Below are 26,204 nucleotides of genomic sequence, written 5' to 3'. Positions count from 1 at the left end.
GTGGAAGAATATGCACAGGCAAAACAGACAATAGCTTCCATTCAAGGTAAATTGTGTGGGTGCGAGAATCCCAGATGCTGTAGGTGGCGCTGTTCAGCTCCATCAAAATCTGGGAGCTTCATCACACAGAGATATATGCATGGAATTTTGAAACAGATGTTGGAATAATATGAGCTATACCAAGAGAATCTATGGTCCCACGATTCTCCTCCATGACTTCCTTATGCAGAGCTCTCTGGGCAGGATCCAGCAACGCCCACTCCTCCTCTTTGAAACAAATAGAGACATCTTCAAAGCACACTGGACCCTGAAAGCAAAAGGGAAAGTTCCTCCTCTTAGACTGCATAAAGATTATCTACTACACATTGCTCTGTTGTTTCCTGCCTGTTAATTGCTCTGTTGATTTCATGGGAATATTTTGCTGCAGATTTTAAGTAGAGATGCTCCTTTTAATGTCTTAATGGAATTGTTTTATTGTGTATTTCACTGTGATTGGGGGGGCCCCTCCTGACGCCAACTTCAAGGGGTGCATGGGGGCCACAGTGAGGAGAAAGCCCCTTTCTGCAGTGGATGGGGCTCATTAGGTGAATCCTGGCTGCAGTTTTTTATTGTTTCTTGATTCCATAGAATCAAATTTTAGCATTTCACAATAAATTGACAAATAAAATAGCAGCTACTGATAAATACTAGTGACATTCAGAAGGCGAGTTAAGGTGAGCTGGTGGTTCATTATACTCAGCAGATAAGCGTTCTCTTTCTTAAGGGCAGCTACAACTGGAGCAAAGAAGAGGACAGATTTGTTTAGCCCCCAGAGACACCCAGTTGCCCCCCCCCTCAGCCCCTTTCCCCCAAAGGCTCCTTCCCCCTACCTGATCTGGTTCCACAGTCGCTGCTTCCCCTCCATCACCCAGAAAAGATGGAAGAGGAGGTCTTGCCAGTTCTGCCAGTATAATTCCGTCACCTGTGAGAGACAAAGGTAAGTGGGAACCATGAGAGCATGCTTCTCTTGGAGAAAAAGCCTCACCTGATGAGTGCATTTCAGTGTTTGTACCCATTTCATAGTTTAGTTGTGCAAAATTACACCTCCCCTCCTCTCGACTCCTGGACCTAAGTGTCTTCCCCCAAAATGATGAAAAGAACCCATGGAATCACTTCAAAACCCACAGAATGTGACCCAACTGAGAAGAAACTCCTTCCTCCTTACCTAGTGAACTCTCTCTGGTGTCCAACGGAGTCCTCTCTCCCTCAGAGGAATCAGGACTCACTTCCGCAAACAGATCATTTTCCTGAAAGAGAAACAAGGATTCCAAACAAATAATGAGAACTATTAGAAAAGGAATGGCAGGGGCAAAATCTTTAGGGATGTCCAATATAGCGCCTTTGATACTTTCCAAAAAGGATGGGATTTAGGAATCTTCTCCCTCCTGTTTGGATCCCCTTGGGAGCATCCCGAGGAAAGTCTCTCTCACCTGCTTCCTCTCCTCCGCCTGACTCAGGAGGAAACCTTCGGCCAGGGCCACCGCCTGGGAACTGGTCTCTGCTCCGCATTCCCTCACCCAGCTCTCCATCTCCGCTGGAAGGACAGCCAGGAACTGCTCCAAGATCACCAGGTCCAGCATCTCAGCTTTCGTGTGCCTTTCTGGCTTCAGCCATTGATGGTCAAAGCGGTAGAGTTGGCTGCAAACCTCACGGGGTCCTTCAGCCTCCTGGGAGAAGAACCACCTGAACTGCTGGCTCTGCGCCTCTGAGCGAAGGGTGTCCTCCTCTCCCAGGATCTTCTGCCTGGAGCTTTCCCAGAATCCCCCACTGCTCCCAGTTTCCATAGCATGGCCTCTTCCTGCTCCAGGGCCATCTGAGTCTTCCTCATCCATCTTTAGGAAGGAATCCATCTTTTCTTTGACCAAGTTCTGCCTGTCTGATTTAGAGGTGCTGGCAAATACTGCAAAGGAAATATATTGTTCTGTTATGAAATTGGCACACGGTCAGCAGAAGAAGGAGGTCCCCTGAGCAAGTGTGGATGAGTCTTGCTAGGAACCAGGGCTGGACTGCACCACATGCCAGACTCCGAACTTTCTCTAAGAAAAAAAGGAAGAATGAAGAAGAAGAAACCCTCTCGCCCTCCTAGGGGGAAAGTGACCAGGCCAAAAGTGGAGGCAAATGAAGCGGTTTCTGTGAGATGAATCAGCCTGGTGGCTCCTGCCTCTCAGTGTTTTCAGCCCAGGGATAGAAGCAGAACAGTGATGGAGAAGTGAATCATTTGTTCCAAGTGTGGAATATTTGATGAATTATTGTATTGTAATATTTTGCTGGAAGCCGCCCAGAGTGGCTGGGGATGCGCAGCCAGATGGGTGGGGTATAAATAATATAGAGACACTCGTCTCTATTGAGGGTCCTCATCCTGGGCTCCTCAAGAGTTGCTCTCCGTCCCAACCCCACTTCAGGGCACATTTCCTTTCTGCTTCTGTCTCGTTTTCTACCCCTTTGCAACGTCCCTTTTTCTTCTTCTGGCCAAGCCCCTGAGGGCCAAAGTTCCTGTGGGTAGGAAAGTGCTAAAAAGCCAGGAAAAGAACAACTCAGTTTCTTTCTGTCATTGTAACTTGTTTTAAATGGTTTTTAAAATTGTGTTTTAATGGTGTCCTCTTCCCCAGGGAACTTAAGGGAAAGCATGGGTTATAAATTAATAATATTAATAATAATAATAATAATAAGTGTTAAATTAACTATTTGAACTGGAATACAAAAAGGGGTGTGTGAGGAGGTCAGGAAACAAGTAACTGAAATATAAAACATGAAAATATTGATTCTTTTTTTCCTCAACTTTCTTTTTACTTTTTATGTATTTTGTCTTTGTATTTTTGTATCTTTTTTATTATTGTTATTCTTTTTTATTTTCTATTTATAACTTTGTGGCCTTTTGATGTTTTGATGTTTGTAAACTTCTAATAAATATCATTTAATAATAATAATAATAATAATAATAATAATAATAATAATAATAGTGTTACACAGCTTAACCCCCGCGGAGCCGTATACGCCTTGCTATTTGGGAACCCCTGAGGAGTGGGATTGCCAAGAGAGAGGGGAAGAGACGGAAAGGGAGCCCCAGTTTTCCGCAGAGAAGGAAGCTGTGCTGCGTCCAAAGGATTTCCCTCATAACTGAGGAAAGGAATGAGAGGGAGGAAAGAGAAACCGAGGGAAGCATTTCACCTCCTCTTCGAGGAACCTGAAAAGAGAAGCTGTGCATTTACCGGTACTTCTTTGTTTTAAGGCCTGCAAGCTCTTTAGGTTTCGTGTCATGAAGAAGTTCACTGTTTCCTGAAAGGACACAACTCCTGACCCTTCTTTGTTTTACCAACTTGGTTTTGTAAATCAAACCTTTCTTATGCGTTCAACGTCTCCCTGAGTCTCCAAGCATCTAAGCTTTCCCTCACACAAAACCCAAGAGAGAACCTGTGGTGGTTAAATATATATCTATATCTCTAGGAGCCATTGAGAGTTGGAGGGTTTGCCTCAACTGGTGGAAGAGTCATGACAGGAAGTCTAACTCAGGAGGAGAATGAATTACTGCAGAAAGTGGTCTCTTTTTTGTGAGGGAAAGAGAGTTCTGTGAGGAGAAGGCCCCGCCGTGACCCAGGACTCCTGAAGGGAAGCAGAAACGGAGGGAGAAACCTCTGAGGGAATTTCAGTCAGGAGACAAAATGGAGGAAAGCCAAACCTGACAGAGAAGCTCAGGCTTGGAAGGAAAGAGATTCAGTTGGCGGGAAAAAGGGGGACCAGGAAAAAGAGAAGAGAAAACGTCAAATATTGTGAGCCAAAACTCAGGCGGAAGATGCAGAAAGAGGCCCCAAAAGAAATGTCCCTCCGCCTGGAGATGAAGGCAGAGAAGGGAGAAATGGATTCCCTCAGGGGGAAAAGGGGGAATTCCCAGAGACCAGGCGGGAAAAGGCAGGCAAGAAGAAGAAGAAGAAGAAGAAGAAGAAGAAGAAGAAGAAGAAGAAGAAGAAGAAGAAGAGGCCTTTCTCTTTGGTCTTGAAAGGACTTAGAAAGGGGAGAAAAGGGAAATCGCTTCAGAGACGCTGGTCAAGCGGAGCAGAGCCGTCCAGAGAGAGAGTTATGGGGAGGACTATAAATGCAATTAATAATAATAATAATAATAATAATAATAATAATAATAATGGCAGCCCAGGAGGAGGAGCTGAGGGGATTGAGGGATCTGAGGGCCAAGATGGTGCAAAGAGAGGCCAGAATCTGGCAGGGAAATGGCGGCCCGGAGGTTGAGGCAAAGGAGGCAGGAACTATTATTATTATTTTATTCATTTAATTGAATTTCATTTTTTGAAATGCCAGGAACTATTCCCTCTTGTGTCAGCCGGAACCCACATTCACAGACATGAATAGAGACGCCTTAAATCTGATAATTCTTGCATTTGGAAGCTGCCTAGAGGAGCTCAGAAACTCTGGTGCGGTTTCTTAAAAATGTTGGCGGAGTAATTAAGAGAGATTTCCCTTCTGCCAAGGATGCGAAGCCTGGAGTCCCGATATCTCCCTTGTCTGATTCGGGGGGGGGGGCAGAACCTCAGTTGGCTATGCATTTATATTGTTAATGGGAAAATCCGAGGGCTCCCTTGGACAAAAACAAAGACACCAAGGGCATCCTGATCAAATTTGCAGATGACACCAAACTGGGAGGGGTGGCTAACACCCCAGAGGACAGGATCACACTTCAAAATGACCTTGACAGATTAGAGAACTGGGCCAAAACAAACAAGATGAATTTTAACAGGGAGAAATGTAAAGTATTGCACTTGGGCAAAAAAAAAATGAGAGGCACAAATACAAGATGGGTGACACCTGGCTTGAGAGCAGTACATGTGAAAAGGATCTAGGAGTCTTGGTTGACCACAAACTTGACATGAGCCAACAGTGTGACGCGGCAGCTAAAAAAGCCAATGCAATTCTGGGCCTCATCAATAGGAGTATAGCATCTAGATCAAGGGAAGTAATAGTGCCACTGTATTCTGCTCTGGTCAGACCTCACCTGGAGTACTGTGTCCAGTTCTGGGCACCACAGTTCAAGAAGGACACTGACAAACTGGAACGTGTCCAGAGGAGGGCAACCAAAATGGTCAAAGGCCTGGAAACGATGCCTTATGAGGAACGGCTAAGGGAGCTGGGCATGTTTAGCCTGGAGAAGAGGAGGTTAAGGGGTGATATGATAGCCATGTTCAAATATATAAAAGGATGTCACATAGAGGAGGGAGAAAGGTTGTTTTCTGCTGCTCCAGAGAAGCGGACACGGAGCAATGGATCCAAACTACAAGAAAGAAGATTCCACCTAAACATTAGGAAGAACTTCCTGACAGTAAGAGCTGTTTGACAGTGGAATTTGCTGCCAAGGAGTGTGGTGGAGTCTCCTACTTTGGAGGTCTTTAAGCAGAGGCTTGACAACCATATGTCAGGAGTGCTCTGATGGTGTTTCCTGCTTGGCAGGGGGTTGGACTCGATGGCCCTTGGGGTCTCTTCCAACTCTATGATTCTATGACCAACCAGGATAACTTGGAGCAAAACAGCAGCCTGTAGGCTTGGCCTTTATTGAACTGTTGCAACAGGGTGCTCCCCTCACTTGCAGGAGAGAGGAAAGACCCAGAAAGATGGTGTGCAAGACCTTATAAAGACTTTTGAAATTCCCCTCCTCTAGGTCAAGCCCACCCCCAGAAACATCATGCATACATCACAGAGAGGAGGGGTTGAGGGAGGGGTGGTGGTGGTAACCTGAGTGTCCTGTCACCTGGCTGCTTCCCCCTTTCCCCCTCCCCATGAGTCACTTCCAGGAGACAAAGGGGAGTTGGCAGTTTCCTGCCCCCAGAGGGAAGATCTGATCATTGTCCTTTGTTTCAGCCTGTGGTGAATTCACTCCCATAGGCAAGTTCTTTGTGATCCTGATGGTCTTCTGTCTAGGACCATCAGGGTTGGCATAGCAACTGGGCAGGGCTCCTGTGGATGTGCTGGGATGGTGAAGGGATTATGGCTGCCCTGTATCAAACCTTCCCCATTTTGTAGTCCTTCCTTCATGGAGTAAAACGAAAGTGGAACAGTGCAAATCCGATGTATGGTTGATTTTCTATGAATTTATAACAGAAGCGTAGCTATGTAGTGTGTGTGACGTTTGTACAAACTGAATGATTGGGGGGGGGTTCCTGCAACAGCAGGAATTATTATTATTATTATTATTATTATTATTATTATTATTATTAAATTGATTTTTAAAAATGTTGGCAGAGTAATTAAAACAGGTTTCCCTTCAAAGGAGAGCTCCAACTGAGGAGCTCAGCATCAGAGCAGGAGAGGAGCCCTGCAGGATGAGGCCATTGGGCCCCTCTGGAGTCTCCCCCCCCCCCGTTCCCACAGGGGCCTGAATGGGAAGCCCCCCAGCAGGACTGGGGCGCAAGAGCCCCCCCTCTCCCCCCCTGCGCTTCCTTCCAGCAACTGGGATTCAGCAGCATCTCTGGGGAGACAAGAGCTCAGCCCTCGAGGATGAAGCCAAGCAGAGCCTCTCCTCTTCCTCCTCCCTGCCCTGGTCCCAGCCTGGCCTAAAGTGGCAGGGAGTTCCGCAGGCTGGACTCTGCACCGCACCAAGAAGCGCTTGCTCTTCTCTGCCCCCTCCCCTCTTCCAACACTCAGGCTTTCCTTTTGATTTCTCCGGTGCATTTTATGTCCTAATATTTCCGTCCCCCTACAACCTCTGCTGATAAATGGGACTGATTCCTCATTTTGAGGGGGGTTTATTTCCAGGCCCTTTTCTTCCCTCCCCAAACGGCTTTGCAGAGAGCGGGGGCAGGAGCCCCTGCCCCTTGACTTGGGGGTCCCCCCGCTCCCCCCTGCATCCCGGGGACCCCCCTCTTCTCCCCAATGCAGAGACTCACCGGCTCCCCGGAGGCGCCCTGGATGCAGCACGTGCAGAAGAGAGAGACAAAGGCCCCTCCTCCTTTTTAGGCAGGCGGGAGAGGGAGGGGCTTGGGCTCGGGAAATTCTCCCCCCAACGCCTTTATTTTCTCCCCTCTCTAGGAATCCCACTCAATCCCTTTTAACCCTTGGCAAGCCAGCTCCCCCTCTCTCCCTCTCCCTCCAGTGCCGGGGAGTTCCACAGGTGAACTCTGCCTTGCGTTTAATTTTATCTGTCCTGAATCTTCCAACATCCCGACTCCTTGGATGTCTTTGAGTTCCACTGTCAGGAGATGCAACTCTCCTTCCACTTTCTCTAGGCCAGGCTTGGCTTTTGAAAATTAGCGGGGGGGGGGGCTCAGTAATTAGCTAATTGGGAACCACTGCCCTAAAGTCTAAACTAAAAGCCCCAAAGGCTGGAACCTTTCTTCATAGCCAAGTCTGCCACCCTCGTGATCATTTTGGCAGCCCTTTTCTGAACCTTTTCCAACTCCCCAAACATCCTTCGTGAGGAGAGGCGACTGTGCCCCCCATGAGGTTACGCCATAGATTGGTGACAGGGGGGGGGGCTGCAGGGCTCTGTCCGGGGCCTGTTGTTCCTCCATCTGTCGATCTTGGATGGAGGAGTTGAGGGGATGCTCATCCAGTTTGCAGATGACGCCAAACTGGGAGGGGCAGCTAATGGCACAGAATTACCATTACAGATTGGAGAACTGGGGGCAAGTTGACAAAATTAATCTCAATAGGGACACTTGACATTTTTTTGGGTGGGGGAAATGTGTGTAGAATTGCCTAAAGAATGTGTAAGTGCAAATAAAAATGACTGCCAAGTATTCAGTTATCTATATTATTAGGTATGAGCTAGACATATTTTACATTCAATTTTGTATTACAATCACACACACACACATTGACAAGCCCCTCTAGGTCACTGGAGGCGATTCCACTGCTGTTATGGGTGTGTGTGCCATGCATTGGGCAGAGGTCAAGCTTGGTCCGAAACTGATCTGGTTGGTTTGTGCCCTTCACACTGACAAACAACCCGAATGCAGCATTTAATGGGAGGTTGTCTGGCAGGCTGCGAGAGACGGCTGGCTGCCGAACCTGAAACTGCTCCTTCATTCAGCAAGCTCAACTGCTCTTACCTCACAGAGCGACAATATCAAAAAGGCTCTGCCTTCTGATCACGTGTGCAGGTGTTGGATCACACAGGAAAGCCTGACTCCCAAAGGTCATCTAGTCCAACCCCCTGCAATGCAGGAATCTCAACGGAAGCATCCATGACAGACAGCCATCCAGCCAACCTCTGCTTAAAAACCTCCACGGAAGGAGAGTCCATCACCTTCCAAGGGAGTCTCTTCCTGTCAAGAAAGTTCTTCCCAAGGTTCAGTTGGACTCTCCTTTCTCGTTTGTTCAGATGCTGCCCTCCGGAGAAGCATAAATCTTCCACCTTGAGCCCCCCCAGGGGCCCGATTCGCCCTGCTGCCTTTGCCTCCGTTGCACCACAAACCAAAGTGAACATGCAGTATAAAGAAATTTTATTGAATGTCTTTTGTATTAAAAAAAACAAACCCAAAACCTTCCTCCCCTCAAAACACAAACACATAAAAAATAGAATATGGAGGCTCCTAAGTCCAGAAGGCAGTGATGCGCCAGCGGGGAACGTCTGTTTCAGGGATCACAGCGCCCCTCTTCTCAGCCCCCACTTCGCCCACCACCGTTGACCACGGCGGTTCCAGCGCCCCCTCAGGAACTGGGTTCGGACGGCAGCTTCTCCTCATCTGGGGGACAGTCCACAAAGTCCGCCAACATGGCTTCCGTTTCATCCACTTCTGTGCCCTGCAGGGGAAGAGAATTCGGGGGGGGGGTGTTACTTCATTGCAGTTGGCATGACAACTCACCCCACCACCCACCGGAAGTATCTCCCCCAAAAGCGCCAATATATTAGGGTGCTCAGCCGAACAAAGTTTTGAAGACTGGTGGAAAAGACAGCATTTCGGCACTCAATCTAAAAAAAGACGTACACACACACAGCAAACCCAGAATGCAGAATGCCTTAGGGAATCACAGAATCGTAGCCTTCCCAAGGGCCATCTAGTCCAACCCCCCAAAATGCAGGAATCACAGCTGAAGCATCGCTGACAGACGGCCGTCCAACCTATCCAAAAACCTTCCGTGGGAGTCACTCTGCCGCTGATGGGCTCTTACCCTCAGGAAAGCTTAAACGTTGAGTATCTCCTTTATTGGAATTTGAAACCATGGGTTCGGATGCTGCCCTCCAGAGCAGGAGATAACAAGCTTGCTCCTTGCAACAACCCTTCAGATACTGGAAGTCTGCTCTCACGTCTCCTCTTTTCCAGGTTAAACATCTCCATCTCCCCCCAGCTGCTCCTCTTAAATAAGGCTTGGTTTCCAGAGCCTTCAAAATCCTGCTCACCCTCTTCTGCGCACCTTCCAGCTTCTCACCAATATCCTTCTGGGAGTGGGGTGCCCAAAACTGGACCCAGGTGGGGTCTGACCATTGTTCCCAGCTACCACTGGAAGTCCCCTCGCTGCTCCCTCCAAAGCTGGAGAGACTGCAGAACACCCAACGCCTCCCCCCCCACGCAATAAACCATCCCAGCTCCAGACTCAGGAACCTGCCCTAGACTCGCTCTCCCTCCAGACTCTCCGCCGCCCCAGAGAAGACTTTTCCTGCCACCCAAAGTGTAGTCAGGATTATTTGGATTGTTCTTAATGACAATTTGTGCTCTTAAAAAACAAGACGCTGTCAAAATATTCGACGGCACGGCGGCCTGGTTGCATCCTCCTCCTGCTTAAGGCTTCTGTGGGTGGGCTTCCCCAACCAGAATGGTTTTAGTGGTTGCTGATGAAGAGTACAGCAAAGGCGCCTGCCTGATCTCCAGAGGCGGGGAGTTCCAAAGGGCAGGGGCTGCCAGAGTTCTTACAAAAGCGGAACGGGTGCCGTGCGGCGCCTGCAGCAGGGCCAGATCCGCCAGCTGAACCGGCCAAGTGGGAGCACGTGGGGCAAAGCGATCTCACAGGTAAACTGCTATCAGACAACAGCCCACATTACGAAGTGCATGCGTGTTCCTGATCTGTTTTCGGGTTTTTGCTGTGTTAACTGTTCAGAAGCCTAAATGTTGTTGCGGCAAACTTTTCTGATTGACAATTCATCATCATCATCATCATCATCATCATCATCCTTTTGCAAACCACTTTGAGGTTTACTTATTTGCTTCATAAAATCTTTATGTGGTTTCACTGAGAAAACCTTTCCGGCTTCGAGGCTTTTCCCTCTACAATCGATCAGCGAAGAGATTTTGTGAAGCAAAACAAACGAATAAATAGAAAGCAGCACTGTGTAGAAGTCAATCAAAGAGCTTAATTTGGAAGGAGAAGAGCCAACTTTAAACTGATATAATTTCACTCCCTCTTTTGCCCTTTCTTGGAGGGGGGGGGAGAGAGGTCAGACCCGGGACAGAGGACAGAACCAGAGAACTGTGAGTATCTGGAAGGGGATCCCAAGGGATCACTGTTCTTATTTTATTATGCTTTTTGCATTTATTAGATTGTAATTTTACACCGCAAAAGCCCTGGGATCTATGGGTCTACAAATTTACCAAACAAAAGAAAACCCTCCGCTTGTAATGCCTTCCTACTTGGAAGGATCGAGTCACAGAACTGGGGGGGGGCACCAAGTCCCACCCCCTGCAGCGCAGGAATCTTTGGCCTGACGTGGGGCTCGAACCCACGACCCTTCCTGCTCTACCGACTGAGCCGTCCCAGGTTCCTTTCCGCCTGGAACTTCAACGCCACCCCCTGAGCTCCACTATTGCCCCAGAGTGGAAGATGCACCGTGCAGAGTTCAGATAACGAGGGAATATTCTTCCCCACATGTGTAGGGGGGAAGCAGCCCTGCCCCCTCTCCCTGCCCTGCCCCTCATGCCCACCTCCTCGCCAGGCAGCGGCTCCTGCTTCTCCGCCTCTCCCCGCAGCGCTGCAGCCTCAGGGGCCGCCCCTCCTGGCTCTCTCCGGCCCCCTTCGTGCACCACCACTTCCTCCTCCTCCTCTTCGTCCTCCTGCCCCTGCGGAGTCGTGGTCCGTGGGGCAGCCGCGGGGCCCTCCTGCTCCTCCTGGGGGGGCTGCTTCTCGCCCTGCTCCTCCTCCAGCTTCACGGAGGGCAGGGCGGCCGTGCTGGGGAGGGGGGCCTGCCCTTCGGCCGTCCGCAGAGGAGACGCCTGGCCTTCTGCCTTCCCCAGGTCCTGCTCCAGCCGGCCTCCTTCCTCTTCCTCCTCTGCCATTTCCTCTGGGGGGTGGAAGGCTTCCTCGTCCACCTCCATCAGGAGTCCGGCAGCCGCCTCTTCATCTTCGTTGTCTTCCTCTTCCTCCTCCTCCAACTTGGGGGGCTCGTCCTTGATGGGCAAGAGCTCCGGCGGCTCCTCGTCACTCCGGTGGGGCGGCAGTGGGGGCGGCAGTGAGGGCAGCACCCTCCGCTCCTCCTCCTCCCCTTCTTCCTCCTCCTCCTCCTCTTCTGTCAGGCCTTCCTCCTCGTCCTCTTCCTCCTCCGTCAGGCCTTCCTCCTCGTCAAACTCCTCGTCCTCCTCCTCCTCCAGATCCTCCCCAAACTCCTCGTCCTCCTCATCGTACTCTTCCTCCTGGCCAGCAAAAGAAAAGGGTGGGTGGGAGAGAATCAGGACTGCAGCGTTGGGAGAGGGCCACCCAAAGGCCACCCAGCCTGACCCCGCTGCGCAGGAACCACAGCCTGAGAGGCACCCAGCCAAGGGGAGCAACCCAACGCCAGCAAAGGGCAGCCTGCTACCTTGTGAGGTCGTGCAGCCCAACCCCTTGCCACCCAGGGCGAAAAGAAGCATGGCTGCCAAGAGGCCCCTTGCGACCGCTCGCCCCTAATCCCGCAACCCCTAATCGGGGCCCAGAGCAAGCCCCGTCTTCACCTGCCAGGTGTGGGGCTGACATCTGAGGCTTGGGGGTGATGTCAACATTAGAGACCAAAGGTGTCTGTTTTTGATTTTGAAAACAATATTTCAATATGAACGCCGTTTAACCTCAAGATGAAATCCATCAGGGAATGACTTCTGTGAGGCTCCTGTGTGCTGGCATTTTACAACCCTTGTGCTCTCTAGGCCATAAAGCAAAATTGCTATTTAACCCCCAAAGTGGCAGAAACAGCCAATGGTGATGTTTCCCTAAGTCTGTTTCAAGCTGGCAATCAAGCATCTTCTTGAAGCTTCCCAGGGAGAGTTTCCCAGGGACGAGAGAAGTGAGAGTGGGGCTGGCCAAGGCCTGCTAAGGGCGACAACTGAGACCCCAACGGCCTGAGCACTTGGGGGAAGCAGAGACCGGTATGGAGCCATGCGTGTTATACACCCCATGACCTGTAACCCTTCTCAACGTACGCAGAAAAATGTCTGATGTTTTATAGCTCTTTGCATGCGATCTGTTTGCAGCTACTATTTAAGCCATGTTAAGTTGAGCTCTGTCCTACTGCAAGAGTAGATAATAAACTGGGTCCCTAACGGGGCTGCTGGACTTCTTTCCTTGGTTCCATGTTTTACGTAAAGGTGTTCCCTTCACCTGGGTAATGTCCTGGTGGTAGTGAAGTTCTTACCCCAGGGGGGGAAGCAGAGATGAATTTGACCCACAGGGTCACAGCACCTCCCGCCCCACAAGCCCTGCCTCTTCGCTGCCTGGCAATGACAATAAAAAATAAGAATTAACATGCTGCCCGTCTGACCGGCCCCTTCCTTCCCAGCGCACCTCTTCCTCGTCCTCTTCAAAGTATTCCTCGTCCTCCGGGTAGTCGTCTTCATCGTCCTCTTCCTCCTCGCTGCTGTTGATGTTGATGACGGTGGGGTCTTCCTCCACCAAAGCGGGGAACGGGGGGTCCATGGCTGCGGGGGAAAGGGAGGCGGGCAGCGCCAGGACAGCGGTGGGGGCAGGGGGCAGAGGGACACCCAGGGAGAGGGGCGGGGCCGGCGGCTCCGGAGGGGTCTCCTCAGAGGCTGGCGGGGGGGAAGGGGGGGCTGGCGGGGCAGCGGGTGGGGTGGGGACCTGGGCTACGGCGGCTGCCACTACCATGGCGCTCCCCGGGCCCTTGCCCAGCTGCCCCTTGGGCACAATGACCACGGAGTCGTCCGAGTCGCTCTCCAGGGAGATCTCCACATCCTCCTCCTCCTCCTTGTCGTAGTGGACGAAGACCGAGCGGCGCAGCTTGGCGCCCAGAGCCGCCTCGGCCGCCCCGGGGGACGTGGGCAGGGAGGGCTCCTCGGGGGCAAGGCGGGGGGGCAGCTGGGCGGGGGACGCCAGGCCTGGGGGGGGCAGCCCCAGGGGGTTGGCTGCCGAGGAGGCGGGGGGAGGGAGGAGGAGGCGGGGGGCCGAGAAGGGGGCCGGGGGGGCCGGGCGGAAGGGCGAGGCCAGGGCGGGGGAGAGCTCCGAGGGGCCCGGAGGGGGGGCCTGGGGGCCCCCCGGGGGGGTGGCCAGAGGGAGCTGCAGGGAGGGCACCCGGGGGTGCAGGAGGGCGTTGCAGACAGCCAGGGCCTCTGTGCAGAAGGAAGAGACCTGCGGAGGGAGGAGGAAAATAAATGCCAAGTTGTTTTTCATTATTTTCATTCTTACATTTTTCTTATTACTGTAATAATTTTTAATTTGGAAACTGCCTTTCATCCATTGATCTCAGGGCCGTCCACAACATAAAAATACAAGACAAAAGCACAAAACACAGATTACGTTATGTCCTTATTTATACATGATACAGTTATTTATATTATGTAAGGTAAGAGCAGGCTGAAAACTTAAGGGGGCGGGGGAGAAACAATAATTAAAAAATGATTAAACATCCACAGAATTAAAACTATACGCCCACCCATTAAAACCATGCAAATAATTACAGCACAATTAGCGGTGCCGCCTCCTCCTTTATGATGCACAAATATGGGGAAATGGAGGGAGAGGACAAAGGGGAAATCTATCTCCCATCTGCATAAAAGGATGAGCTTTGGGTTGAGCCTAGATCAGAACCAGGACACAGAGAGGAGAAAATGGGGGGGGGGTGAGATTCTGGTCAGAGGACAACCTGGAAATTCCGGGAGCTGGGGCTAAAGGAGAACTATTTCAAAACTGCCTACGAATGGTATTTGAGCACTGTATAGACTGAACTCAATATGCCTGAACTCAAGAGCAGACAAATGCTGGAGTCCCAGATTAAATAAAGCAGAGGACGCACACGTCTTTCGGAATTGTTCCCAAAGAGAAATATTCCAGAAATCACTGCAGGCCAATATATCTGACATGCCGGGGTATCTTACACCCTCAGGACCTGTGATGTTTCCACCTTGCTATCCAAAATATGTTTGATGTATTACGGTATTTTAGTATTTTTTTGGAAGCCGCCCAGAGTGGCTGGGGAAGCCCAGCCAGATGGGCGAGGTATAAATAATAAATTATTATTATTATTATTCCAGAAAAGGAACGAGAAATAATGCTCAACCTCACTGCTGCAGCTAACATATAAATGGTTCCAAATGGGAGAAAAGGCCATTTCCTACCCTAGCTGAATTTTCCAATAATTATATTATTACAGGTGAAACTCGAAAAATCAGAATACCGTGGAAAAGTTCCTTGATTTCTGTAATTCAACTTGAAAGGTGAAACTAATATATGAGATAGACTTGTGACATGCAAAGCGAGACATGTCAAGCCTTGATTTGTTATCATTGTGATGATCATGGCGTACAGCTGATGAAAACCCCAAATTAACAATCGCAGAAAACTAGAATATTCAAGGACTTCAGCAAAACAAGGATTGCAAATCGAGGAAGGCTGGACCCCAGAGAGGTAGAAGCACATCTTGCTTCGCATGTCGTGAGTCGATCTCATATACAGTGGTGCCTCGCAAGACGGAAAACTCGCTAGACGAAAGGGTTTTTTGTTTTTTGAGCTGCTTCGCAAGACGATTTTCCCTATGGGCTTGCTTCGAAAGACGGAAACGTCTTGCAAGTTTGTTTCCTTTTTCTTAAAACCGTTAATACAGTTGCGACTTGACTTCGAGGAGCAACTCATAGAACGCAGTGTACATAGTAGCCTTTTTTGAGGTTTTTGAAGACTTTGGTGATTTTTGAAGCTTTTCCAAAACTTTCCCGACACCGTGCTTCGCAAGACAAAAAAAATCGCAAGATGACAAAACTCGCGGAACGAATTAATTTTGTCTTGCGAGGCACCACTGTATTAGTTACTTTCACCTTTTAAGTTGACTTACTGAAATAAATGAACTTTTCTAATATACTCTAATTTTCTGAGTTTCACCTGTATTACGTATATGCAGCCCATTTGACTGCGTAGCCCCAGCCACTCCTGGGCGGCTTTCAACAAAATATTAACACGTTAAAAACTCAAAACCATATTATTTATGAAGAAAGTAAAGCAATTCTTTTAGGAAACATTGAACAGGGCCCAGCCAGGGGGTTGACTTCCCGCCTCCAGGACTGGCAAAGGAGGAAAGGAGGATGGACGGCGAAGGAGGAACCTCCAGGCTGAGAGGCAGTCTACCTGCTGTGCAGAGCCTAGGCCCTCCGGGGGGGGGGGGGGGAGAGATGCCCAATGTGGGGAGGGGTCTCTTCCCTTCCTGCCCTGCTCCCCTTTGGGCCAAACCCCACGTGGGAGTTGGGGGAAAGAGAGAGAGACTCACCTGGAGGTTGGGGTCGGCGCGCCCCTGGCTGAACAAGCGGAGGGCGCAGTGGAAAGGGGGCGGCCAGGAGGGCGGGGGGGCCAGGACCAGCGCCAGCAGGAGGCGGTGCAGCTCCCTGCGGCAGGGGGCGCTGGCGTAGGGGGAGCCCGGGGGGGTCTCGGCCTGACCCAGGCGGATGAGAAGAGGGACCACCAGCTCCTGCAGCCTCTGTGGGGAGGAAGAAGGTCAAGAGAAGTTGCTTTTGGGGGGGGGACACGCAAGACGGTTTGGGGGATCCTCCTGACCCTCGTGGCGGAATGGGGATTCCCTAGCCCCCACCATGAGGAAGAGGAGGCAGACGGTCAACTGACAGACTCCCTGCCCTGCTTGAACTATTGTTCTATCCTGTATCTTGTGTTTTATGTTGGAAGCTGCCCTCTCGCCTCTCCAACAGAGGGAGGGATATAAATTTAACAAATAAAAAAGCCGCTTCAGGTTGTTGTGACCCTGCCCCCCCCACAACAAAGCGGCTGGTCAGCTTATTTATTTCATTTCATAAAATTTACACCCCCCTGACTGTAAACAAGTCAACCTTGAAGCAGCTTCACAAAGAGAATAAAATAGCCATTGATTTAAGGAACTATTTGCAACAACAATCAGATTCGAACGTGGTAATAATGCTCCCAGATCTCCTTTGAAGTTCTCCTCCTCCTTCCCCTCGTCTTCCATCAAACTTCTCTGTCTCATTTTCCGCACTGAAAGCTCCTTGGGGCAGAGACGCCACCGGCCAACCACCACAGGGCTGCAAGGGGAAGGCTCTCTCCGGAAACCAAGAGCTGGGCTCGGCCGCCAGGACTGGCACTCCACCCTGCCCCCTTGCCTGGCTGCCCCACAGCCCCCTCCCCCTCGGAGGAAGCCCACCCCGCCCCATACCTTGTGGACCTGCTCCTTCATCAGGCTTCCCGTCAGGAGGACGGCGCGGCTCAGGCCTGGGGGGGGGGAGAAGAGTTGAGTCTGGGGGGTGTTGAGTTTGGGGTGAGTGGGACTGGAGGAAGCAGAGCCCCAGGCCCCGCCCCCTCTCCACCCCGCTGCTCAGCTACAGGTCTCCTTACCTCGCAAGGCGGCCAGGCAGGTGCTGCTGTTGGCCTGGGAGTCGTGTTTGGGGTGCAGGGACCCCAGAGGGCCCAGGTCAGACAACTTGGGCTTTTTGGGGGCGCTGGGCTTCAGGTCCGAGGCCGGCCGGCTGTCCCGCATCTGGACGGGGGCAGAGAGAGAAGGGGAGGGGGAAGTTTGGGGTGGTTGATTATGCTTTTATAGTTGCTGGAGGCCGCGAATGACAAAATAGTAATTATTGTTGTTATTCTTTTAAAAAGAGGGCGAGAGGCCTTAAACCGGAGGCCAGGAGGGGGGAGAATTCATCAGAGCAGCTTCAATACTTCATTCGCATCAAATTTCAATTCAAGATTTTCCCCTAATACAACCAGATTGCAGCTACCTAAGATGAAAGACTAGGAAAAGAAACAGAAGAAAATAAGAGATAAAGGGAGAGGAAAAGAGAAAGAGAGAGGAAAGAAAAAAGAAAGAAAGAAAGAAAGAAAGAAAGAAAGGGAGAAATATTAGCAAAAATTACAAAAGAGGGAATATTTTCCCTCTGCACTAGATGAAAATATAATTATTTAAAAACACCAGTCAAGTCAGTACAACAAACTATCAGCTCCACTCTCTGTTCAACAATATTTCCTGCAGTGTCTCGTGGTCCTTCATTTTCTTTTCCCTTTCCACTACTTCTTTCTTCATGGGGGGGGGGGCTCACCTTGAGGGTGTCGGCCGGGGGGCTGATGTCGCTGATCAGGTGACCCAGCAGGGCCTCGCTCTGGGTCCTGGGTCCCTGCAGGATCCCACAGGCTGCCCCAGCCGTCTGGACCCACAGATCCAGGACTTCGTAGAGCCGAGTCCGCACCGCACTGAGGAGGAAGGAAGAGGAGCTGGAGGAGGGGGCACCTTGCAGGCCCCACACCTCACCCGGGGCTGGTTTCATGGCAATGCAGAATTAGAAGGGGCCCCCAGAGGTCATCCAGCCCAACCCCCTGGAACGCGGGAATCGCAGCTAGAGAAACCCAGACAGGAGGGCACTCGACCTCTGCTTGAAAACCTCCCAGAGAGAAAGAGAGAGGGGCAACCCTGCAGGGGCGTCGCTAAGGCTGGACTAAGCAGGGGAGGCGGCAGCTGGTGATGCTGGGGGGAGGCAGCTTTCTGGAGAGACAGGGTGGCGTCGCCATGAGGAATGTCCCCCAACTTGGCTGTGAAGCGCACTGGGAGACCTCAAGGGCTGTTGTGGGGAGAACCATGAACCCGCCGCCTTGCTCCCGACTTCTCTAGGTCCCCGCCCAGAGCAGCAAGGCCCCCCCTTCCTCGGCTCCCCACGCACCTGTAGGGGCGCTCCTGCCCGGGGGGGAAGAGGTCTCGGCCGCTGCTCCAGGTGGTCAGGACTTGGGGGAAGAGGCGGCAGAAGGTGGCCCCAAAGCGCACCAGGCGGGGGCCGCACCTGCAAAGGGAAAGCGAGAGGAGGGGGGCGTCAGAGAAGGGGCAGTCGGGGGAGTGTGGAGGCCGGGAGGGGGTTCCCAACGCCCTCTGCCCTCCCCGGGACTTACGCCAAGATGAGCGCCGAAAGGAGGTCCAGCGCCTCCAGGTGGACGGAGGGCAGGAGGAGCATCCGCAGGGGGCCGTCGCCAAACCAGCTCTGGAAGGGAGGGGAGGGGGGTCAGGGGCGGAAGGGAGCCCTGCAAGCAAAGCCCCCAATTCCCACCCCCCATTATGAAGTGGCCAAGGTCACTGGATGAATCTGTCTACCAGGGTGCATTACTATTTCTAGCATTATTGTACGCAGTAATAATAATAGCAACAGCCATAGGCATAGCAGTAAACAACAATTCTACTAAGCTTCATTATTCTTTAAGGCAGTGCTGGCCAAACCTGGCCCTCCAGCTGCTTTTGGCCTACGTCATCCCTAGCTAACAGGACCAGTGGTCAGGGATGATGGGAACTGTTGTCCCAAAACAGCTGGAGGGCCAAGTTTGGCCATCACTGCCTTAAGGGATAAGGTTTCAAGTGATATATATATATACACACACACACACACACACATATATATATATACACACACATATATATATATATATATATACACACACACACATATATATATGCGCACACACACACAAATATATATATATAAAACCCATTGCAAAAAATAAAGCCATTACAAAAGAAACAATTCTCATAGTAATAATTTTGACGATGTAACATGTATATATGTAGGTTTTACGTTCACATATGCATTATGACATTAACGTATTACAGCAACATATAATTATAATTCTGCTATACTTTGTTATCCTTAAATGTAAGCTTGTAAGTCATTTACCTTTTTTTGGCATAAATAAATAAAGTGTGAATCCATGCACAAAACGGCAAATTAAGTATCACACCCGTTTGCTACTGCACTGGCCACAGGAGGTCACATTAGAGGAATTAAAACTACAGTTCCCCTTGCCCTGGAATTCCACCTTCCAATACCAAGCAAGCCCCACTTTTCATCCCGATGCCCTCTCCTCCAGCACCTCTTTGGCCCAGGTTGCAAGGAAGGAGGTCCCTACTAAGCACTTCCTGACGGAAGGAGCAGTTTGAGAGGGGAGGGGGGGCTCCCCCAGAAGAGGCGGGAGGCCCATTGTCTTGGATGCTTTAGCTGAGGTTCCTGCACTGCGGGGGTTGGGGTAGATGAGCCCTGGGGGGCCCTCCCAGCTGCAAAACTCTTCTGAACACAATTCCAAGTGTTGGTGCTGACCTTGAAAGCCCTAAATGGCCTCAAAGGCCCAGTAGACCTGAAGGAGCGTCTCCACCCCGGACACTGCGGTCCCCCTCCTGAGGGCCTTCTGGTGGTTCCCTCCCTGTGAGAAGGGAGGTTACAGGGAACCAGGCAGAGGGCCTTCTCGGTGGTGGCGCCTGCCTTGTGGGACGCCCTCCCATCAGATGTCAAGGAAATAAACAACTATCTAACATTTAGAAGACATCTGAAGGCAGCCCTGTTTAGGGAAGCTTTTAATCTTTAATAGGTTATTGTATTTTAATATTCCGTTGGAGGCCGCCCAGAGTGGCTGGGGAGGCCCAGCCAGATGGGCGGGGTCTAAATAATAATAATTATCCTGATGATTCTGGGGCCAAAAGAAGCACAGGAGCAGCCGAGAGGGGCTTTGCTGAGAAAGGCACTGCCAGTCTCTTGCAGGGACTGACTCTGGTCATCTTTGGTACGATGGTGCCCTGAGTGAGGCCAACACTGGGCGCCCCCAGATGAGTGAATCTTCTCCGCTGTGTGCCCCCTCGGCTCGGGAACCTGCCCCACCCTGACGCCATGGCTACTCACGATGTTCTTCGTGGAGATGTTGAGGGCGCGGCAAACGAGGTCCAGGATGTCTTGAACTGGGACGGAGACGGGAGCCACAAAGTCGTTACTGGAACGGCAAACGAAGCGCTGGGTTTAAAGGGGGGGGGGTCGCAAGCACAGTGGCAAGGCTGGAAAGGCGGGGGGGGGGGGGAGGAGTGGCTCCCGACCTGAGCATCTGGCAGAGGCATTTGGCCAGTCCGGAGAAGCGGTGCTTCAGGTGGAGGATGAAGTTCACCTCTCCATCTTCGGGGGTCGGGAGCAGGATCTCCACGCCAGGCCCTTCGTAGTGCAGGGGATCTGGAGGAGAAGCAGGGGGAACGGGGGGGGGGGGAGAGAACCCATCAGGTCATTGCAGAGCTGGAAGAGGAACCCCCAAAGGTCATCTATCCCAACCTGCAGAACAAAGGACAGCTCTAGAGTGGCCTGCGAGGTGGTCCAGTGTGCAGCACTTGGCAGCATTCAAGAAGAAACATATTAAAGCACTTAAACAGTTGTTTTTTGTGCATATTTACTTATTAAATCTGTATTCCGACCTATAGCCAAACACATCTGTGTATTAGTTCAGTTTAATAATTAAATACATTAAATCTTCGAACTCTATTTAGTGATATATATTTAATTAAGTATATGAATCGCATATGTTAAATATATGGCAGGCCTTTCCATTCACAGTACGGAAATTTAATTCAGCGTGTGGCTCGCGGGTTCTGTGATCTGACAGGACGGACTGCCTTGGTCTAAGATGCTCATTTAAAGTGCGGATAAGGAACAAAAATTAAGAACATGTTGCACAAAAAATCTTTGATCTCAAGTAAGAGCTTGAGGGCTGGGCGATATCTGGTTTTCAACATCGCAGGACACCCCCAGCTAAACATTGCAATATACTGATGCACCACGATCTTTGACACTTACATGGCTTCACGGTTTCTCCTTCGTTGTGATTTTTGAATAACACACACCATGATTTGTGATATATTACCAGGTCAAAAATTACGAAACCTATATTTCGATATAGGCTTCAAACCAGTTTTGGATGATATATGGATATATTGCTCGGCCCTATTAGACTGAGGTAAGAGGGTGCTTCTTGCAATTAAAAGATGCCCCCCCCCCACAAAATACGGTAGGCAAAATACAGAGAGCCACTGCAAGCTCTTTTAAAATACTGGACCACAAGGACAGTATTTTAATTTTTTAATTTTATTAATACAAGCTCATAGATAATACAGTAAAAGTCATAAGGGCAGCAGATAAAAAAAAGCAAATAGAAATAAATTAAATAAAATGGAGACACAAAGGGGAGGGAGACCCAGAAATCAACTGAGAATACAATACTGCACTCAACTATCAAAAATGAAAAGAAAAGGAAAAAAGAGGGAGGGGGAGTCAATTCAGTTCTCAATAAAATCTGTCCACATATTTATCTGTGGAGTAGCGGGTTTAGTGGGCTGTTCATGGGAGAAAAACTTATACCACGCTGAGTGGAAACTTAAGGACTCTTGTTTATATAGAATCACAGAATGGAGGACTTGGAAGGGATGCCAGGGGTCATCTAGTCCAACCCCCGCAACGCAGGAAGGCAGGGCTACGCCCAGACTTTTGCTCGCTCTTCCTCTGGGGAAGGAGTTCCTTTGGGCTTCCCAGGGGAGGCCACTGCTTCCGGCTGCAGCCAGGCGGCCAGGAAAAGGGAATTTGGGGGCTGAAAAGCAATGATCACGCAACAGGACGGCGGTCTGGGATTTTGCCCGTCTCCTCTGCTGTCAACATCCATCACTGGTCCTGTTTCCGTCACGTGGGCTCCGCACAACACGTCCAATCGGCTCGTCAACAAAGCACTTATCTTAATTGCTCCCCCAAGGGCAGGAGACGCCCCAGCCTCAAATTAGCCGGCGGGGAGCATGACGTGAGCAGGTCTGCTGGGAATATGGCCGCTGCAAAACAAGAGCCTCCTGGCTGGGGCTGGGGCTTGGTTTGTGCCCCCCCCATGTGGGGCTTCCCTCGCACTTGATCCGGAAGCTGCTGTCGGTGCAGGGTGCTGCAGCACGATTGCTGACGGGAGGGAGGTCTGATCGGCAGAGAACAACTGCACTGCCTGCAAATTTGCAACTGAACCGAGTTCAAGGTGTTGCTCTTGGTACAGGAAAGCCTTAGAAATCTGGGACCAGTTGACCTGCATTTTTTGTTTTGTTTTATTAATAACTAAATAAATTCAGGGAAGTTTTAAATGTGTGACATTTTAATGTATTTTTAATCTTTGTTGGAAGCTACCCAGAGTGGCCGGGGAAACCCAGCCGGATGGGCGGGGTACATAGAATCATAGAGTTGGAAGAGACCACAAGGGCCATCGAGTCCAACCCCCTGCCAAGCAGGAAACACCATCAGAGCACTCCTATAATCATAATTATTAATTTTTATTCGCCAGGCGAAAACATTCCTCTTAAGCCAGGCCTTTGGCAGATTAATATTCTACAGCTTTTTAAATGAGTCTGTGGGAAGGGGGAGGTTACTGTTTGCTGTTTTGTTTTACTTATTGACTAGTTTTTATCCTGCATTTTATTCTATGAACTGCCCTGAGATCTTACGATGAAGAGTGGTACATAAACGTAATAAAATAATAATAGTAATATTTATATCCCACCTTCCTCCCTTATTTTACAGATAAAAATAAGAACCGCTAAACACCATCGACAACAATTAACTATGACAACTATGACAACAATTAACAATTAACTAGTTGTTTGCGGCTCCTGCTCAGGCTGCACAGAAAAAGCACTTTGGTTCCTGAAATCTGTTCCGAATGGAGAGAATTCTACAGGCTGGGCGTGTGTCATAGTGTGTGAAAACAGCCCGGCTCCAAGGATCCCCCAAGGGTGGAGATGTCAGGGCAGCATCGTCGCAAGTAGCCGACAGCCAGGTGCAAAATGCGCTGGCAAATTCCGAGCCCTGCTAACACCCCCCCCCCAAAGTAAGAGCAATATCAACGTTAAAAGCATGAGGAGACGCACCTGTCTCTGCGCCCTCGTAGAGCGTCCCCAGCAGGCTGTGGAGCGTGGCCAGGAGGCAGTGGGCCTGCTGCCCCCAGCACTCGGTGTACTTGAGCCCCTGCGTGAAGCCGGCGCCCAGGGAGGGCAGGAGGGCGTAGCAGTCGCAGGCCAGCTGGGGGAGGAGGAGGCAGAGCGTCAGTGGGCCAGACCAAAAAGAGTCCTGGGTTCAAATCCCCACCTCACAAGAGTTCTTCTGGGGATTCAATGAGGTCTAGGGCCTGGGAGACCCGGGTTCAACACCCCCCCACACACACCTGGTTGGCCAGGTGGGCCCCTCTGGCCTGATCCAACTGCTCTGGGGCTCTTTCTAGGTCCCACAAACACCCCTCTGCCCCCAGGGGACTTTCCCAGTTTAAAACACAAGGCAGGGGTCCCTGCGCAGCGGAAGGGAAGGCAAGAGAGGTTGGTTTTTACCTGTTGCAGGTGGGGAGTCTCTGCATCCACGCGGGCCAGGAAATAGGCCGCCAGTTTGCCCTGGGGGGGGGCAGGAAAAAAAGGATGGGGGGAGAGGTCAGTGGGGATTCTGCAACCCAGTGCTGCTCCTCTGCCCCCCAAAACAGAAGACTTACCCGCAAAGAGCCACATGCCCTGGGGTAAAACATCATGCAGGCCTTGCTTCCTTCCAGGGTGGAAATCTGGCACTAGGAAGAGTCCCGGGGGGAGGCAAGGGGGGGGTCAGAAAAAAGGGTCAGATAAAAGTTTCCTCTCTTGTAACACCAGAGCCAGTGGGAGACAGCCAGAGAAGCCAGATGCAGGGAGATCCAGGAGGGATGAAGGCCTTCTTCGTTGAACTGCGGAACTCCCTGCCACAAGAGGCAGAGATGGCCCCCCCCAATAGAAGAGAACTGGTCAAATTTATGGAGGAGAACAGGGCTGCTGGTGGCTGTGCTCTGCCTCCACGGCCAATAAATGCTTCTAAACACCAGATACTGGAACACACAGGAAGGGGAGCTGCTCTCGCACTCGAATCCTGAGTCCGGGTTTCCTTTTTTTTTTTTTTTAATAAGATATTTATTGAGATTTTCAAGAAATTACAAAAATAAAAATAAAAAATAAAAACAGTTAAAAAACAATTCAGTCTTTCCATCACATATTTTTCATTTGCTTATTTCCCGGACCTCCTCACGCCTTCCTTTACTGTATTCCAGTTCAAATTGTTAATTCAGCTGAGTCCGGGTTTCCCATAATGAGCACTTGGTTGTGGCCTATGCTTGACCCAGCAGCCGGGCTCTTCTGTCCTCATGGAGCCTCCAGTTGCAGAGGCAGTCTACTTCGACCCCTCGGTGCAAAGAGGCCAGGCTCTGACCTTCTTACGTAAGGGGGGGGTCACATTATGGGGGTTGCATCTATTTAATTAGCTCATTGATTGTTAACTTCCATTTTAACTGTTTTAATATTTATGCAAAAATTATGCTGAATTTCTGGTTTTACCAAGCTGGCTGTTTTGCCATACTAAAAAATATTCATCCATTCAATTTGTGGGTTTTGCTTTATGCCTTCAGACATGTACATGGGGGGGGGGGATGCAGGCCCCCCCCAGCTCCCCAACTAGGGCGGGTTGGGGGTCTCACCTCGGGTTTGAGAGCCAGCAAGGAGGTGAGCAGCCCTGGGATGTGGTTGGTGCCGATGTCTCGTGCCAGCTCAGGGATCTGGCAGGAATACTCCAGCAGGTCACGGAGGATGAGGACGGCCAGCTCCATCGTGGGGGGCGGATCCTGAGACTTGGGGGGGGGGGAGAAGAAATGAGGTTAGTGGGGGGGGGCAGCCGTCCTCATCTAACACCTCCCACCCAAAAGGAGCGTTAAGGCACTCAAAACATCTGGCCCACCCAGCCTTCCTGGGCCCAGAAAGGGGAGCTTCTACTGGTGGGTGGAGCTCTTGGGGGGGGGGAGGCAAAGTGGGTGGGGGGCACTGGCCCCCCCTCACCTGAATGAGGTGCTGCAGGCTGCGCAGCCATCCCAGGCAGTTCTGGCTGAAGGCTTCGGTGGAGCTCTCTGTCACCAGCAGGGAGAGGAGGCAGAGGCCCTCAAACCTTTGAGGGGGAAGAAGCAGCAGGGCAGAATCAGAGCACTGGAGGGCTAGAAGGGTCCCCCAAGGGTCATCCAAACGAACCCCCGGCCAGACGATGATGTGTCAAGAGAAAAAGTCCCGGTAGCCTGCGGGGGGTGGGGTTGGACTAGATGCCCCCTTGGGTCCCCATTCTGAGACACCTGTGGGTCCCCCCGAGGGCGCTGGCCTCCAAGCCCCCCACCCACAGGGAGTGTGGCCCATGGGTGACAGCGCTGCGCTGGTTTTGGAGTGGTGCCGCAAGAAATTGGGAAAGGCGGGTGCTGGGAAATTGGTAGAGTGAGAAGAGACCCCCAGGGTCATCTATCCCAACCCCTTGCCAGGCAGGAATGGCAGCTCTGGAATCCAGGACCCAGGACTGCCCAGAAACCTCCGAGGAGGGGATGCTGGGAGTTGTAGTCCAGAGGCCTGTGGGGGGGCATTGGGGGGGGGAGTGAGGCAGCTACTCACCGGGTTTTGATGGAGGCCAGGCGGGCGTTGCTGAGGGACACCAGCCCCCCCAGGGTGGGCGACGCCTGGAGGGAGACAAAGGGACCCGCTCAGAGAGCAGCGCCGGGCAGGGCAGGGGGGGCACTCTGCTCATGCTCAGGACCCCCACCCTGAGAAGGGGCGGCTCCCCCCCCAACCACCCCTTGGGGTCCCTGGGAACCAGGTCCAAGGCAGTATTGGAGGGCGCAGGGCCCCCCCGGGGGAAGAGGCCCTTCTGGGACCCGTCCGGGGGGGTCTCTCTCTCTCTCTCTCACCTGGGCGCCCCCGCCCCCGCCGGCCTCCCTGGCGCAGCGCAGCAGCCCGGCCAGCCCTGGCGGCGTCTCCGGGGGGGTCCCCGCCTGCGCGCCCCCCCGCAGCAGCCCGGCCAGGGTCTCCAGCACCAGCCGCCCCCCCGGCGCCGCCCCCCCGGGACCCCCCGGCGAGGGGCAGGAGGACGAGCAGGACCCCAACGCCGCCGACAAGGCCGCCGCCGCCGCCGCCATCGCGCTCCCCCCTCGGGCCCAGGGCGCAGGCGCGGGCGGGAGCGCGAGGCATGCCG

At 51.6% G+C, this 26,204-nt stretch overlaps 3 protein-coding genes across 3 annotated transcripts in view; 1 reads left to right on the top strand and 2 right to left on the bottom strand.

The window, feature by feature from the left end:
- Positions 1 to 6,992, bottom strand: part of LOC310692013 (uncharacterized protein) — a 51,353-nt gene extending 44,361 nt beyond the window's left edge. The window contains exons 1-5 of the mRNA XM_083472372.1: positions 6,924 to 6,992; positions 1,470 to 1,939; positions 1,205 to 1,286; positions 870 to 961; positions 181 to 307 (exon numbers count right to left, since the gene is read on the bottom strand). Coding sequence (XP_083328498.1) covers positions 181 to 307; positions 870 to 961; positions 1,205 to 1,286; positions 1,470 to 1,889 — 721 coding nt within the window. The 5' untranslated portion in view covers positions 1,890 to 1,939; positions 6,924 to 6,992. The remainder of the gene's footprint in view (positions 1 to 180; positions 308 to 869; positions 962 to 1,204; positions 1,287 to 1,469; positions 1,940 to 6,923) is intronic.
- The window catches only part of LOC310692010 (uncharacterized protein), a 155,165-nt gene that overhangs the window by 89,032 nt on the left and 39,929 nt on the right, over positions 1 to 26,204 (top strand). The gene's annotated exons all lie outside the window — the stretch shown is intronic.
- PELP1 (proline, glutamate and leucine rich protein 1) lies at positions 8,464 to 26,052 on the bottom strand. Its single transcript, XM_083472352.1, has 18 exons — positions 25,921 to 26,052; positions 25,628 to 25,692; positions 25,037 to 25,142; positions 24,682 to 24,831; positions 23,680 to 23,751; positions 23,525 to 23,584; positions 23,072 to 23,222; positions 20,234 to 20,363; positions 20,046 to 20,133; positions 18,277 to 18,365; positions 18,054 to 18,170; positions 17,439 to 17,589; positions 16,738 to 16,879; positions 16,559 to 16,614; positions 15,647 to 15,853; positions 12,721 to 13,521; positions 10,896 to 11,600; positions 8,464 to 8,781 (listed from the first exon to the last, which is right to left on the bottom strand). Exons 4-18 carry the CDS (start codon positions 24,808 to 24,810, stop codon positions 8,689 to 8,691), a joined length of 2,991 nt encoding a protein of 996 aa, XP_083328478.1. The 5' UTR covers positions 24,811 to 24,831; positions 25,037 to 25,142; positions 25,628 to 25,692; positions 25,921 to 26,052; the 3' UTR covers positions 8,464 to 8,688.

Source organism: Podarcis liolepis (assembly GCF_965112155.1).
Source record: "Podarcis liolepis genome assembly, chromosome: 13".
Lineage (NCBI taxonomy): Eukaryota > Metazoa > Chordata > Lepidosauria > Squamata > Lacertidae > Podarcis > Podarcis liolepis.
The sequence above is the reverse complement of the archived record's forward strand: the minus strand, read 5'-3'. Positions and strand labels throughout refer to the sequence as shown.

Coding starts and splice junctions, on each gene's coding strand:
- PELP1 (XM_083472352.1), bottom strand. CDS start 24,810: ATGGAGCTGGCCGTCCTCATCCTCCGTGACCTGCTGGAGTATTCCTGC. Junction 20,134..20,233: donor TGCCTCTGCCAGATGCTCAG/GTCGGGAGCCAC, acceptor TTGCCGTTCCAG/TAACGACTTTGTGGCTCCCG. Junction 17,590..18,053: donor GGGCAGGAGCGCCCCTACAG/GTGCGTGGGGAG, acceptor CTTCCTCCTCAG/TGCGGTGCGGACTCGGCTCT.